The following is a 14,510-nucleotide window of genomic DNA, read 5'->3' as shown; positions in this document are numbered from 1 at the left end:
CAGGTGGTAGTTCAGCAGCCCCGCCACGGTTCTTTTCGTGTCTATCCCGCGGTGGTTTATGAACACGTCGCAGGGTGGGCCGGGAGGGGGAGGCGGCGCCACCGAAGAGAGGGCCGGTACCATTTGGACGTTGCTCATGCGGTTTTGGCGGAGTATCTGACGAACCAAAGCTGGTGATGAACGCTGCATGGCTTTTTGAACAAGCTAAAGAGGAAAACTATTATGTGTAGTACTTTCTCTACGTCTAAAAGAATTGTTCTGATTGTCTTTGTAATTCTAATACAATTTTTTGTTTGTAAATTATGGACCGACAAATGGCTAATATATAGCTATGGGGAAGTAGGATGGATGGGTTTATATATAGCTATGGGGAAGTAGGATGGATGGGTTTGCTGACTCTTGAATTCAGAGTTTGGACTTGGAGAAAATACCTGGTAAATTATTTGCCAAGACGCAGAAAGTGGCCGTGAAAATCTAGCTTGACTATCTAGGCTTCATGGAACTGTTTGAACCTTCAAGCACGTATTTCTTAAAATACGTGCAAAAAAAAATTTTGCTTTTACTTGGTCACTAGCTCGATCGACGATTTTCTACCTTTTCATAGGTACGGTTTCAAATTATTATTATTATTATTTTTTTTTTTTACGATGGAATACGGTTTGCAATATGTAAAATTAACCACGTATGTTTTAAAAAAGTGAACATGCAAGAAGAGTTAGTCTACGATTAATAAGATTAATAACCAAAATACATGTATCTATACAATAATGCAAGATGGAAATGCATATATTCGAATTGGGTTACCTAACACTTGACTGAGATTGCAGTGCTTGGCAGCCTCCAAGTTTTTTTTGGCTCTTGAGCAGTTGCGCATAAGACCATAAGTCATGACTCACTTGGTTAGTAATCACAATTGACTAAGATTACTAGTTTTGTATATTATGCATTTTATAACAATTAATTAGCATATGGTGGTATCATGAAACTATGACCTCTATTAATTACCAGAAAACAACTCACATCATCTTGGACTCCAAAGGCAACAAATTGTACAAGTGGGAGATACAGAATGATACATGTTCGAATCGAAATAGCTAGGGGGAACATGAAGCCAAAACCTTTTAGAAGAAATAACAAAAACAAAAGACAACTAAAACATGGTGAAACAAACATAACCAATGCCGATTGCATCAAAGATCAAGGCTACGCACAACAGGAATCCGATTACAGGTAGGGTAAGGGTCTCATGAATTTTTTTTGTTTTTAATTTTTTTCTTTTAAGACATTGGAAGCTAAGAGACTTGAGAAGATGTTCATTTTTTTTTAATTCTAGAGTTGCTTCACCCTCATCAAACCATGAACACAAAAGACTTATTTCAGCTTGATCATCATATGTACGATGAGCAAGAGACTCCTCATTTTCCCAACAAAACTTAGTTTGATGAGCACTAGATTCTACCAAGGCAAAATCCAAATAGCTAGGTTTCGGTTGTGGAAGATCAATAAGCTAGCTTCAGTGAATCGAAGTACTAGTATGATTATCTTTGTTTTGTAATGCGTCTATAGCTGTCTTTGTTACTGCGAAAGATGCTCAACTAATTTGATATGTAACAAATAACTAATGCAATTTTTTCCAATGAGAGAGTCTTGTTAGTGTGAGTATCTGCAGAAACGTGCCCTTTGACTCAGTTTGTATGTAATTTTGAAGTGTCAACCTTCAATTTGAGTAGGCAAGCGAGACCCTTGTGTCTTGTACTCATTATCAAAAGTGGGTAAATACCAACCATATATGGTTTTAAATCCGGGCGCAGTCTTTCTGTTGGACGACAAAAATCTTCTGAGGAATTAGGAATATATATACTTTTCCTTCCTTTGTAGCTCGTCTTCGATCAAAGCACGAAAATTATGTACGAGTTAGATCTGTACAAGAACCCTAATGTGAAAATCTAACTTACACCGTAATTGCAAAGAAATTTCAGTTGTAAAATACTGTGTACATTAGATTAAGCACGAAGGAGATTGTTTTTCATTTCTAATTTCGAAGAGAAGATTAAGTCAATGAAGTTCCCACTGGAATGTTAATGGAAAATGGAACGACAGTTTTTGTTGTATACCTAGAAATTTATCAAGATTTTCGGATGATCGACCTGCAATGAATATATATACAGATCGAAGTTAGTGAAATAATGTGGTCACTATTGTTAGCTAGTTCTGAAATAATCAACATCTTCGAGTGATTTGTAAAATCTCAGTCAATTATTGAAGGGCACTTCCATATATGCTTACCGGAATCCTTGCATGTGTCATTTGAAGTGACTTGAATTTAGTCATTTCCCAAGAACGACCTTCATTTGGAGCTTAAACAACTCTAACTTTGATTATGCAGCACTAGTTTAGCAATTCTTCTCATGGTTTTTTCCTAATGTGCTTCATTTTCTAAATATTTGGCTTGGATGCTCCCCTTAATTCCTTAAGAATGAAGAGGCTTAAGATGAAGTGAGTGATCAACTCAATAGAAGAGTTTGACAGAAAGTGTGATTTGGAATTGAAATAAAAAAAAAAAATTAAATTCAGTTTACCCCCATGAGGTTTGAGAGTAACTTCATGTTAATCCCTATACTTTCAATTTCATCAGTGTACCCCTCAAACTTTTGAATTTTCCTCAAGCGTGACCAAATGTCCTATATTCTGTCCAAATCGGATGTTAACTGCTAATAATTTTAACCTTAACTGTGAGGTCAATATCTAGAATTTAGGCAAATCGGACCTTAACTGCTGATAATTAAAGGTCAATTCAAACGGAATATGAGAATTTAGGCACAGCAGACAGAAATTGAAGAGTTCAAGGGGTAAACTGATGAAAATAAAAGTGTAGGGACTAATATGAAGTCACCCCAAACCAAAGGGGGTAAACTGAATTTAATAAATAAAAAAAAGACACTTCTTCATGTTTCGTATCCTGCTGCTTCTTTGCTTGCTTTTATTGATCAAGGGGTTTGGGAACTGGTCAAAGTTCCAGGAGAGGCTAGGAGCTAATTGACTGACTGGATATAGAAGTATTGGTTAGCCGGGATTTTCAATCTACTACTGATTCCTGCCGGATCATATTCTTGGAGCCCGACTTCTTCAAACGTCATGTCCGTACAAGTCAATTTATTTGGAGCACTCAGGCAGTCAGCCTAGTTTGGAATGCACTGGGGAGAATAGAAATGTCCATTTCAAGCGACTAAGCCTAACTTGAATCCTTGAATTGTATTTCTGTACGTTCTGTTCTTCTTCGTCTTCATTCAAACCCCAAGATTTTATTAATCATTTCCACTAAACTTCCCTACTGGTATCTAAATCTGATTCTGAAAATGGGGTTATTTCCTGCCGTACAAGTAATTTTTACTCCATGGAAATAGTTCCAAAGAATTCGAAGAACACGTACAGTTTGGTCGTCTTGCTTGGTCCTGTGAAGCCTGAGTTTATTAGGGTCAACCGGTCAAGCGCTAATGTCGCCTAGTTCTATTGTTCTAACTAAAATCCAACATATATATTATTCACATGCAAATGTGCAATGCCTCATGTGCTCTATTAGAAACTATATCATACGGCAAACTGGCTTTTGCCTGCAAACTTTTCCCATTTCTGGAAGAAAAGATTCCGTCAAAGCTTTCAGGCTTCGTTAATTCCATGATCAATGGTACTTTAGTTAACTGGTTCTGGGAAAATGCTTTGCAACAGGTTAGAACTTAGAACCCAGAGTTAGTTCTATAAGTACGTCATGTATGTATCTTGATTGAAGTTGCTAGCTTGCTTGTGTCTGATCAAAAGGCACACTCAACAAGATAAGTAAACCTCACTCAACCTCAATAGCTTTTACAAGGAAATTGGAGTGACTAGAGTCATAATAATGTGACTGAAAATGATAATGCATGATCCCAGTTAGAAGTGCCACTTTGTTATCTCATGATTTTCCTCTCTTAATCTGCAATTGGAAGATTCACGTATATTAAACGGAAATTCGAGGGCATATAGGGTTTAAGGTTTAGAATTGTGTTCATGTTTATTCCTCGGAACTCCAGGTTTAGAGTAGATGGTCTGTGTACGTATCTGGTTATTGCTCGCTACTTGCGATAGAATACGGGATGCACTTTTCACTTAGCTAACAAATTAAGGTGAGCCTTTCTTCCTATCAATCTACATGATATCACATGTATAAACCTTCTTATCTGTGACTCAAGACTAGGACACTTCTGTATCAATTCTATCCCAAATGGATCCTTTTGTTATGATCCCCAAGAATCCAACATTACATCAGAACTTATGGTAAACAGAAAAATGCGTGAATGTAGATAAAAAACATCTCCCGGATATGTTTTGCGGCCTCGCAGTCTTCATAATAGAAGAGACATTTGGTGATAAGTTTGTGCTTGTTTAGAGAGATCGTCATAAATGATTAAAGTGTGTTGCTAGCGGTACATGAAATATTCAGTCAGGGCTGCTCCTGTATTTCTTTGAGTGGAAAGGTCAGTCTTACCCCTTATATTCGGTGTATACAAAGATGTTTCCAGACGTTTCCGGTGCGTTTCCGGGACCATTATATCAACTTGCAAGACATTGTGTGCGCCTTGATATGGCCGACAACTTCCAGGGATGGCAGGAGAATGCTGAAAACGGCCGAAGACATATCCGTAAATAAATAAGAAATGCGAGGGCAAAAATGACTTTCTGTCTGTTTCAGCTTCTTTTTTTCTTCTTTAAGGAAAGATAAATATTACCCCCTTGTATCCGATGTATTTACAGAGACGTTTCCAAACGATTCCGACATGTTTCCGACCTACGTACTACGACGCGTTTATGGCGTTTTCAAGACCAGTTTCTTAACCTTCAAGACACACTCCTTGATATGGTCGGAAACCGCCGGAGAAAGCCGTAAACGGTCAAAGACATATATGTAAATAAACAAGAAACGTGGGGGCAAAAATGACTTTCCCACTGTTTAAGCTTTTTTTTTATTTTTCTTTTTTGAGGTTAAAGGTCAGTATTACTCCCTTGTATCCGGTGTATTTACAGTGGCGTTTTTCAGACATTTTCGGCATGTTTCCGACCCTCTCCGATACGTTTCCGGTGTTTCTGAGACCATTTTATCGACCTACAAGGCACCTTGTACGACTTGATATGGCTGGAAATGGTCGAAGACGGCCGTAGAATGTCAAAAACATATTCGTAAATAAACAAGAAACGTGGGGGCAAAATGATTTTATGGCTGTTTCAGCTTTCTTTTATTTTTCTTCCTTGTGGCGAAAGATCAGCATTGTCCCTTTATATCTGGTGTATTTACAAAGGTGTTTCAAGACGTTTCTGGTGTGTGTCCGGCACGTTTTCGGCACGTTTCAAACCTTCTCCGATGTGTTTCCAACGTTTCTGGGATTAGTTTATCAATCTACATGGCACCGTGTATGTCTTGATATGCTTGGAAATGGTCAGAGATGGCGTAGGATGTCGGAAACTGCCGAAAGCTTATTCGTAAATAAACTGAAAACGTGGGGTCAAAATGACTTTACAAAATAAAAACCAGAGAACTATAGTCTATGGTAAAATGAGTCTATAATCGCGCCGCCTTTGTGAGGATTAGCATGTGCAAAGCTCGATCATTTCCAGCTGTGTGTGTTTAGCTCTCTCTGTTTGTCTCTTCCTTTTTTTTTTTTTTTTTTTTCCAACTGTGGAAATGTGACATCCCACGTTCCCCAACATGACATACTCTTCTTACTTTACTCCATCACTCACACTTTGACATTATGCCATTCTAGCTTCTCCTTACTCTCTTCTCTCTCTTCCACTCTCTGCTTTGATCCATGGCTCAACTCGATCATGCCTCGTTTCAACTCACTCCAACTCGAACAAGGTACATATATATACTTGCTATTTCAGTCACTCTTTTTCTTTGGTCTTTTGGTTTTGAGAGTATCTAATTATGTGATCTGATATGTGTGTGGAAGATGTGACTTGGTGATCTTCTATGGAGGCAAATCAGAGAAACTGGCATCTGGGTTGTTCCAACCATTTGTTTCTCACCTCAAATCTCTGAGAGATGAGATTTCTAGAGGTGGGTATTCCATTACTCTTCGCCCCCCTACTAGAGATGCTCATTGGTTCACCAAGCCCACTTTTCAAAGGTACCCTCTTTCTTGCTTTGACTTCCAATATTGTTGATTTGTGACATTTCCCAATAGTTTTGATTGAGTGATTGATGATTGGTCTTGGATTGGTTTTGTTGTAGATTTGTGAGGTTTGTTAGCACTCCAGCGGTTCTGGAGAGGTTTGTCAGTATTGAAAAGGAGATTTTGCAGATTGAGAGTTCTGTACAACTAGAAGAAGGTCTGTGAATTTCTCTTTTTGTATTGGTTTTCTCAGCTATGTGGGTTTTGTTGTTGTTTGCTGTATTTGGTTGATTAGAAAATGGCTGAAATGTCATGTCTCCTGTATGAACTAGCCTACCCAAGAAAACGATATTCGATTGAAATGAAATACTGAAGTGTGTCCATTCACTTATTCAGATAGTGTATAATCGGACAAAACTAAATTTATGAAAGGTTTATCAATTGATAAGGAATTTTTCGTAATGCCACAATCTAGATCAGTGAAGGACTTGAATTTAGTGATTGATCCCCTGATTGATTTTGGTTAATCAGGAAATGTATCTGCCAATGGTGGTAAAAGGAAATCAGCTGATTCTTTAAGTTCAAAGGTAGCGAGTTAAGTTCAAGTTTGCGACTTTGTAACATCACACATAAACAAATCTTTTTTCTGTGATACTGATTACTCTGAGCTTCGTTTTTGTGCTTATTTCCAGAATAAAGGTGGACATGAAGAAGCAGTGGATGCTGCAGAGAACGAAAACTCCAAGTAATTATAAATTTCTGATGCTTACAAATTGTACTGAATACGATATTCATGTTCTTAACTGAATCAGTTTTTGTAATGTTAAGGGTTCACCTTCAACGCCTTCTGGGAACTCGGTTAGCATTGCTTCGGAAAGAGCAAGCGATGGCTTATGCTCGTGGGCTTGTTGCTGGATTTGAAATCCACAATCTTGATGCCCTCATTATGTTTGCAGATGCATTTGGAGCTTCACGGTTAAGGTATGAACTGGTTACTGGTACCAACCGGTCAACTATTCACTTACATTAATGTTTGGTTTAGTTTACTGCACTTTCCATTAATGTTGAGCATGCAGTAGTCTTCTAAGACCAAGTATGTGTTATATATTGTAGGGAAGCATGCATCAATTTTCGGGAACTACACAAGAAAAAGCACACAGATGGTTTATGGAGAGAGGAACTAGCAGCTATGGCAGCCTGTTCTTCGTCAGAATTGCAATTAGCCGGAGAATCTGGAATTGTAATGGCGAATGAAACAGATTTGCCTAATCAGAATATCATGCTGAATCTTCTCAATGGTGGTCTCACTAATAATTCCTCAAAATCTGGTTCAACTCCTAGTCATGCAAGCCTAGACGGCAAAACAGGTATTACTTATTGTCTATGTGCTCCTTGCTTCATACTTATTTTACATGCACAAATATAAAATCCTCATCGAATATACCTTTGTTTGACAATGGCCTACTATATGTATTTGTTACATGGTTACAAGGACAGATATATCTGTAGTATCTGTTATCGGCAAATGAATTAGCATTTTGTTGATGTAATATATGATCTTTGCAGATAATATAATGGCTGCATCAGATCAAGTGCCAATGCCGTTTTCAAACCAGAATCCTCAGTACTTTTATGGTATGCCTCCCTACCATGGATATCCTTTCCCTAATATGCAGTCTTTTCCTCCTCACTATCCAAGCAACATGCAATGGCATCCTAGCATGGATGAAGCAAGCTATGGTAAGCAATTCGATTATCGTAGGACTCAGAGGTCATCTTCAAGAAGCAAAAAGAACTACCCAAATAGAAAAGAATCTGAGTATTCAGAGGAAGGAAACCAAACAGATTCAAGTGACTCTACTTACACAAGTGGTAATGATTCAGATACACAGCAGGAGAAAAAGCATTCTTCCTCACAGAATTTGACCAAAAAGAAGTTCAAGAAGAAATCCTCCAGAAAAGTGGTTATTCAAAATATTAACTACATCACTCCTAAGAGGAAAGATGGGAATAAAGGTGGAGTATCTGATGAATCGCTTTCAGATGAGGGGGTTGATGAGGGAGATACCGATAAACAAATGTTTGCAAAAGCAGAAGAATTACTGTTGGCATTACATGAATCAAACTCACACGAAAGAGATGTTGAGGACAGTGGGCGTATTTTGAATGGATCACATAATGTTAGTTCTGTGGCCACTAATGGTGTTGGAGATGAACATTTTATTATGAGTAGCTCTAATGGTCATTCGTTAGGGTCTAGGCCAACTGTGGAGCTTGGATTTGAGGAGCATCTAAAGAAACCAACAGCTTCACATGCAGCTGATCCTCTGGTTATGATGGAGAGGAACGGAAGAAATGAAGACATGGTTAAGTTGGAAGATTTTCGGAATGAAGTAAATTTCCGTTCAGGTATTGAGAGAAAAGATGGTGCAGATGAGGATAAATTATTTTTGCAGAGATCAGAAGAACAAGGAACTGGCAATGGGTATGGTTTTTCTACAGCTGCTGCTGAGTCTACTATAAGAAAGAGTTGGAGAGGAGAAGACTGGTTCAGCGCCAATAACTCGGTAAATGCAGAAAATCAGATGGTGAAGCCAACAGTTTTTGATGGTGATTGCATTTTTGCACCAGAAAAAACCAATCAAGCAAACCCCAAAGGCATGTGCATAGATGATTCTTTCTTTATACAGTCTCGATCAGCAGTCGAGAATACATATGAATCTCCATGGAAAACGGAAGATGCTGATCTAAGTATAGCTGAGCAAAAAGAAAATGGCAATATAGATACTCCACAAGATAAGCCTGGACTATCTAATATTGCTGAGCCAGATGACCTTTACATGGTTCTTGAAAGGGACTCCAAGTTGGAGTCTACTGGAATTTCTTGGCCTGTGGACTATGCAGCAGATATTGCATTTCAAGAGGCCGACAGAAGATGTTCTGTTGTTGTTGAAAAAGGTGATCATGTGGATGACAAGCCTGCTTCGAATGGTACAAATGTCAATCTGAAGAAGATCAGTAAAGTTCCTGGAACAAAAGATCGCGAGGCAAAGTCTAGTGGTTTACGGAAACCTATTGGGAGCAACAGGTTTGATATCAAAAGCAAAAAACCATCTCCTGCAAGTAGGCCTATAGTACACAAGAGCAAACAGGAGAAGGTATGTATTGAGAGTACACAACATTTTTTGTGAAGTTGTTCTATCTTTATACATTTGAGATATTCTTTTTCAGTTCTTGAATCTGATGAAAATGCTCGTAAACAGGAAGAAGAAATTCGGAAGAAGATGGAGGAAATGGCAATAGAACGACAGAAGAGAATTGCAGAGAAAACTGCAGCAGGTGGCTTTGCTCCTCCAGCAGCAAGAAGGGTTTCATTAGACAGTAAAACAGCAAAGGGCTCCATTAAGAATGACAGGCAGTCTACCAAGAGAGCTTCTCTGCCTCTGTAAATGGAATAATGGATAAATAAGAAACAGCTTTTGGGCCATGCTTGACAGTTGACACACGCCACCACAAGTACAGTCCTATACAAATGAGGATGAGGAAATATCTGGATGACCTGCTGTTAGGAATTTCTTTCAACTTCATTACACATATGTTCATAGTTATGCCCCACATTATATAGATTACAAGGACAACAATTCGTCCGCCATAATTTTATTATTTATTATTTATTTTTGATATCGAGGAGGAAAATAAATAAATTCATGTAAACTTTTCAGACATAAATATATTTCTGAGAATATATATTTTTTGTATAAAAGGATTCTGATGACGTCGCGTTATTATGTATGTATTATAATACCGTTAGCAAAATTGAAACTCAAAAAATAGTCCGCTATAATCTCTTGAACACTTGTTTCAGTCGTTTATAATACCGTTAGCAAAATTGAAACTCAAAAAATAGTCCGGTCTGATCTCTTGAACACTTGTTTCAGTCGTTTGCTTTCGGTATCGGAAGTACCAAGCTCACCCATTTTTGAGACCAAGAGACCACTTCAGAACTCAATCAATACGAAGTTTAAAGGGTAATTTCGGGAAAACAACGCTGTTTGTCATCGTAGGATTGCTGACATATGGTTTCGATCGCAGGTACATCGTTGCACAGTTGCGCACAGTAGTGTGGTAAAATGCTTTAAACCCTGACCAACTCTCTCTCTCTCTCTCTCTCGTCACTATATTTGCCTATTTGGGAAGCAAGAATATCCCCATTCCGATTCACTTGGACACTATTCCGGCATTCACTCCATGGACTCCGACGACTCGCAGAAAAGTGAGAAAACCCCAACAGCCAGGTGTCACCTCTCTCTCTATCTTTCTCATGTTTTTGCAATTGTTGAGGTTTATGGGTTTAGTTTCCTTTCCACACTTGGCATAAGGGTTTGCATGTTGCTGATAAAGTACAGATTTTTCAGTTCAAAGATTGATCTTTATGTTATATGGAGAGCATTGGCTACTGCTTTGGATCTGGCTTTGGTTTGCTCATTTTAGAGTTATTATATTATCTGCGTCTAAATTTAGTAACTCCAAAGGTGTTTATTGGCCTAGGTAGCTTTGATTGTGCTGGAAATGTAAAGAGTAGTTTGAAGTTTGGATCTTTAACGTTTTTCATATGGGTTATTGTGCATTTTCTGGTTCTCGTGGAAGTGTTTATTTTACTTGATGACAGAATTCTTTGATTGTGGTGCAATCAGTTTGGACATTCTTTAATCTGATGTCTGAAGTGTGCAATCTGAAAATTGTTTGGTTTAGTCATGGTAGTCATTGCAGGAGAGTAATCAATGTGTCAGGGTAGTTGTAAAGCTTTCGTATTTAAGCCCAGAAAGTACTGTAATGCTTACATATAATAAGACTGCAGGAACATGTTCATATATTTTCAGTTTTACTCTTAGACTAATGTATCTTAACCGTTTAAATTAATGCAATCTTCCAAACAAGTAAACATAATCTGTGTATTTACTTATATGCGAGTGAAGTATTTTACTTGTTACAAAGGTTTATTTCTATTGGGAGTTTGGGACTGAATGCAATGTATGAATTTGATTGAGTCTGATTACAGGCACACATGTCCTGCTTGTTACAAACAATATAAGAAGAAAGAACATTTCATTGAGCATATGAAGGTTGCCTTCCACTCAGCTCATGATCCTAGATGTGGAGTGTGTAGAAAGCACTGCAAATCATTCGAGTCTTTGAGGGAACATCTTACTGGTGAGATGCAAGTTCATGACAGCTGATAAGATTGGGTAGTTTTTATGTTTCATCGATGAAACTGCGTATTCAATTTATCTTTTGGCTCCTATTATTTAGGTCCAGTGGCAAAAGAAAATTGCATGAAGATTTTCACTGAACAAGGATGTGATCTATGTTTGAAGCTCTTTGATAACCCTGCTTCTCTTAACCAGCATAGAGAAGTGTGTCTCCTATCTGCACCTGCTCCTATAGTAAGTTGATTACCTTCGATGTCTTATTGTCCATTGATCCATCAACGACACTTCTTAACCTCTGAATTTATTAATATATAGACATACATGGCTTGCATTTTTATTTGACCTGTTGCAGGGAACAGTGCCTAATGCAGAATCTCAGTCTTATATGAATTTCTGTGGAGAAAACCACTTCGATAACCGCCCCGAAGCAATTGCAATGGATTGTGAAATGGTTGGCGGTGGAAGTGATGGATCACTGGACCTGTGTGCAAGGGTGTGCCTAACTGATGAAGACGAGAAAATCCTATTCCACACCTATGTGCGGCCTCAACTTCCTATCACTAATTACAGGTATGTGTATGACTTCTCACCTTTGGTTTGTCTCAAGAGTTTGGAAACAGTCTGCTCTGATTCAGATGCCGTTTACAGATACGAAATTACTGGGTTAACAGAAGATCATCTTACAAATGCAATGCCACTCAAAGATGTGCACGATAAGATCTTGGAAATTTTGTACAATGGAGAGTCCATTGGGAGATCAAGGTTGGATGGGGGAAAGGCCAAGCTTCTTGTGGGGCATGATTTGGATCATGATTTGGATTGCATGGCAATGTATTATCCTCAGCACCTGCTGAGGTATAAAGCTTTTTTCCAAGTCATGGTTTCTTCGAGCACCTACTTCATGATATGGCACCAATTAAATCCCCTAGGCCAATATGAATTTAAATGCAGCACTGTGTTGAGCACCTTTTCATGGACAGTTTAATTTTTTGAATGAAAAAGCGTGTAATAACTCTGCGGAGGATTCAAAGCTAGCTATTCTAATCTTTAATTCCCTCTTTATATTGGCCATAGTACTTGCGCTGCTTTACCATTTATGAACTAGTGTCGTCTTTGATTCTTTCATAATAGGGAACTGATTTTTGGTATTGTATTTATTTGGCAGCCTCTAGATGCTTGATGTTTCCTTATATTGTATGCAGGGATACTGCAAAGTACCAACCACTGATGAAAACAAATTTTGTCAGTCACTCACTTAAGTATCTCACCAAAACATATCTGGGGTAAGTTATTCTACTCACTCAAGTGTCTCACCGGAACATATCTGGGGTTAGTTATTCTTCTCAGATTTTTGCTCTGGTTTTTGTTTCATTCTCTTTTCTTTCCTTTTTTTTTTTTGTCTATTTTGTGAAAATGATGGTATTCGCTTATGCTAATTCCAGTTTATTCTCTTAACTGAAAACCATTTTCTGCTACTTTTAGGAAGTTGCTTAGCTAAAAGAAATATTGTGCTAGTTTGTGCCGGTTTACATTGCAAAAGTTATGTTCCCTTCTATTTTTGTTGGGTCATGATCTCTGAGTCAATAGTTGTCGAGCGCTTTTTTCATGTTACTTATAGAATGACAGGTAGAAGTCACAAAATTGGCTCATTTCCACCTAACTTGCATTTCACGTGTTATTTTTGGAGATTCTTGCACTCAGAAACTGTTGTTAGCCTTTCTTCCCTTGGAGACATATGATTTCCCTTCTCTCCCTTAAACATATTTGTACTGTAAAATGTAAACTGTAAACATCAAATGTTGTTAACCATCTATCATTTACTTATGAGTATAATTGTCTTAAGTTGTAGACTTGTAGGGATCCTCATCTTGCAGTCTCTGTTATTTACTTGTAGTGGTCATCTCTGATTGTAAATTTCTCAGTGAATCATGAAGCTTTGGCTTTACAGGTATGATATCCAGTCTGGTATGCATGATCCTTATGAAGATTGTGTGGCTGTAATGAGACTGTACAAGAGATTCCGAGCCCTAGATCATCAGATAGAAGGCATTGTACTTGCTACGAAGTATTCAAACGACATCCATGTGAATTTCGATTCTCTGACAACTGAAAAGCTTGAGGAGATGACACCTGATGAGCTTTATGAATTGTCAAAACCAAACTACGAGTGCTGGTGTCTGGATACAAGGCAAGCACTAACATTAGGATTATGACTATTGTCTAGAAAAGACTTCATTCAAATATAATTATGCAGCTATTAGCCTATTAGAGACTTTGAGCAAGGTTATTAGATGTGCAGGGGATCTTGTCAGGGTGTCATTTTGGGTACGACTGTCTGTCTGTGTATTATCTTGTGTTGTACATTTTCTGTTTGTAGTCGTCGTCTGAAGTGAAAGAAGGCAAATTTGCAAAGACAAGCATTCCCCTGATAATGTTAACATTCTCAGTTCTGGCATGTAAATTTGCTATGCTTATGCAGCCTTGTTCTGGCATTTTAATTTGCTATGCTTCTGCAGCTTTGTTCGGGCATTACGCTTAAACAACAGCAAGCAAACCAGTTTTATCACTAGGTTCCAATCCAAGCAAACCAGTTCTGTCACTTGATTCCAATCTACCAAGGTGTTGGTTTTTAAGCCTCAGAATTTACGGTTGATTCTTACAAAAGATTATTGTAGTCTTGACACATTCACTAAGTTCAAGAAAATGCTCGTGTATGAGTGTTCTCTAGGTAGCATATTCTGGCATCATGAACTATATATGTGTGACCATTAGGTATGGAGTTATGAACGAAGAATGTCTGATACTGTGATACACATGCAAGAATATGTATGTATTAGACTATTAGGTATTGACTGGAAATGTACCTAACCAAAATAATTATTTTCTTTTCACATGCAAAATAATATATATTAGGTATTGACTGGAAAATTAATTGATCTCAATTCCTTAATATATTTGCTGCATATTCATCTGCCACATGACCACATGCTTATCCAGACATAGATGCATATATGATGCATCACATGATCTCATCGGACTTGCATCAAGGGTAAGGTTACTAAAATAATTAACCATGTTCTTAATATTCAGTTATATATACTAGAAGACATGTTTATAACAGAAAATTATAAACATACAGAAGTGAATTACCCAA

General features: G+C 37.8%; 3 protein-coding genes across 3 annotated transcripts in view; 2 read left to right on the top strand and 1 right to left on the bottom strand.

The window, feature by feature from the left end:
- Window positions 1–14,510, bottom strand: part of LOC101310880 — a 1,534,871-nt gene that overhangs the window by 684,164 nt on the left and 836,197 nt on the right. The window lies entirely within an intron of this gene.
- Window positions 5,771–9,920, top strand: LOC101305638. The gene is made up of 9 exons (XM_004293449.1): window positions 5,771–5,890; window positions 5,985–6,161; window positions 6,266–6,363; window positions 6,678–6,733; window positions 6,839–6,891; window positions 6,975–7,127; window positions 7,260–7,513; window positions 7,713–9,304; window positions 9,410–9,920. Exons 1-9 carry the CDS (start codon window positions 5,841–5,843, stop codon window positions 9,593–9,595), a joined length of 2,619 nt encoding a protein of 872 aa, XP_004293497.1. The 5' UTR covers window positions 5,771–5,840; the 3' UTR covers window positions 9,596–9,920.
- On the top strand, window positions 10,046–13,970 carry LOC101299064 (RNA exonuclease 4-like). Its single transcript, XM_004293509.1, has 8 exons — window positions 10,046–10,238; window positions 10,344–10,441; window positions 11,206–11,357; window positions 11,457–11,590; window positions 11,709–11,926; window positions 12,005–12,211; window positions 12,559–12,639; window positions 13,305–13,970. Exons 2-8 carry the CDS (start codon window positions 10,395–10,397, stop codon window positions 13,567–13,569), a joined length of 1,104 nt encoding a protein of 367 aa, XP_004293557.1. The 5' UTR covers window positions 10,046–10,238; window positions 10,344–10,394; the 3' UTR covers window positions 13,570–13,970.

The sequence above is a fragment of the Fragaria vesca genome, linkage group LG3 (genome assembly GCF_000184155.1).
Source record: "Fragaria vesca subsp. vesca linkage group LG3, FraVesHawaii_1.0, whole genome shotgun sequence".
NCBI lineage: Eukaryota > Viridiplantae > Streptophyta > Magnoliopsida > Rosales > Rosaceae > Fragaria > Fragaria vesca.
Note: the sequence above shows the minus strand (reverse complement) of the source record. Positions and strands in the feature narration are given on the sequence as shown.

What these genes read in the sequence shown, in the direction of transcription:
- LOC101305638 (XM_004293449.1), top strand. Translation starts at nt 5,841, where the DNA reads ATGGCTCAACTCGATCATGCCTCGTTTCAACTCACTCCAACTCGAACA. An exon ending in ACCAAGCCCACTTTTCAAAG is followed by an intron (nt 6,162 to 6,265) that starts GTACCCTCTTTC and finishes GTTTTGTTGTAG; the next exon opens with ATTTGTGAGGTTTGTTAGCA. An exon ending in TTCTGTACAACTAGAAGAAG is followed by an intron (nt 6,364 to 6,677) that starts GTCTGTGAATTT and finishes TTGGTTAATCAG; the next exon opens with GAAATGTATCTGCCAATGGT.
- LOC101299064 (XM_004293509.1), top strand. Translation starts at nt 10,395, where the DNA reads ATGGACTCCGACGACTCGCAGAAAAGTGAGAAAACCCCAACAGCCAG. An exon ending in CTTCCTATCACTAATTACAG is followed by an intron (nt 11,927 to 12,004) that starts GTATGTGTATGA and finishes TGCCGTTTACAG; the next exon opens with ATACGAAATTACTGGGTTAA. An exon ending in CTCACCAAAACATATCTGGG is followed by an intron (nt 12,640 to 13,304) that starts GTAAGTTATTCT and finishes TTGGCTTTACAG; the next exon opens with GTATGATATCCAGTCTGGTA.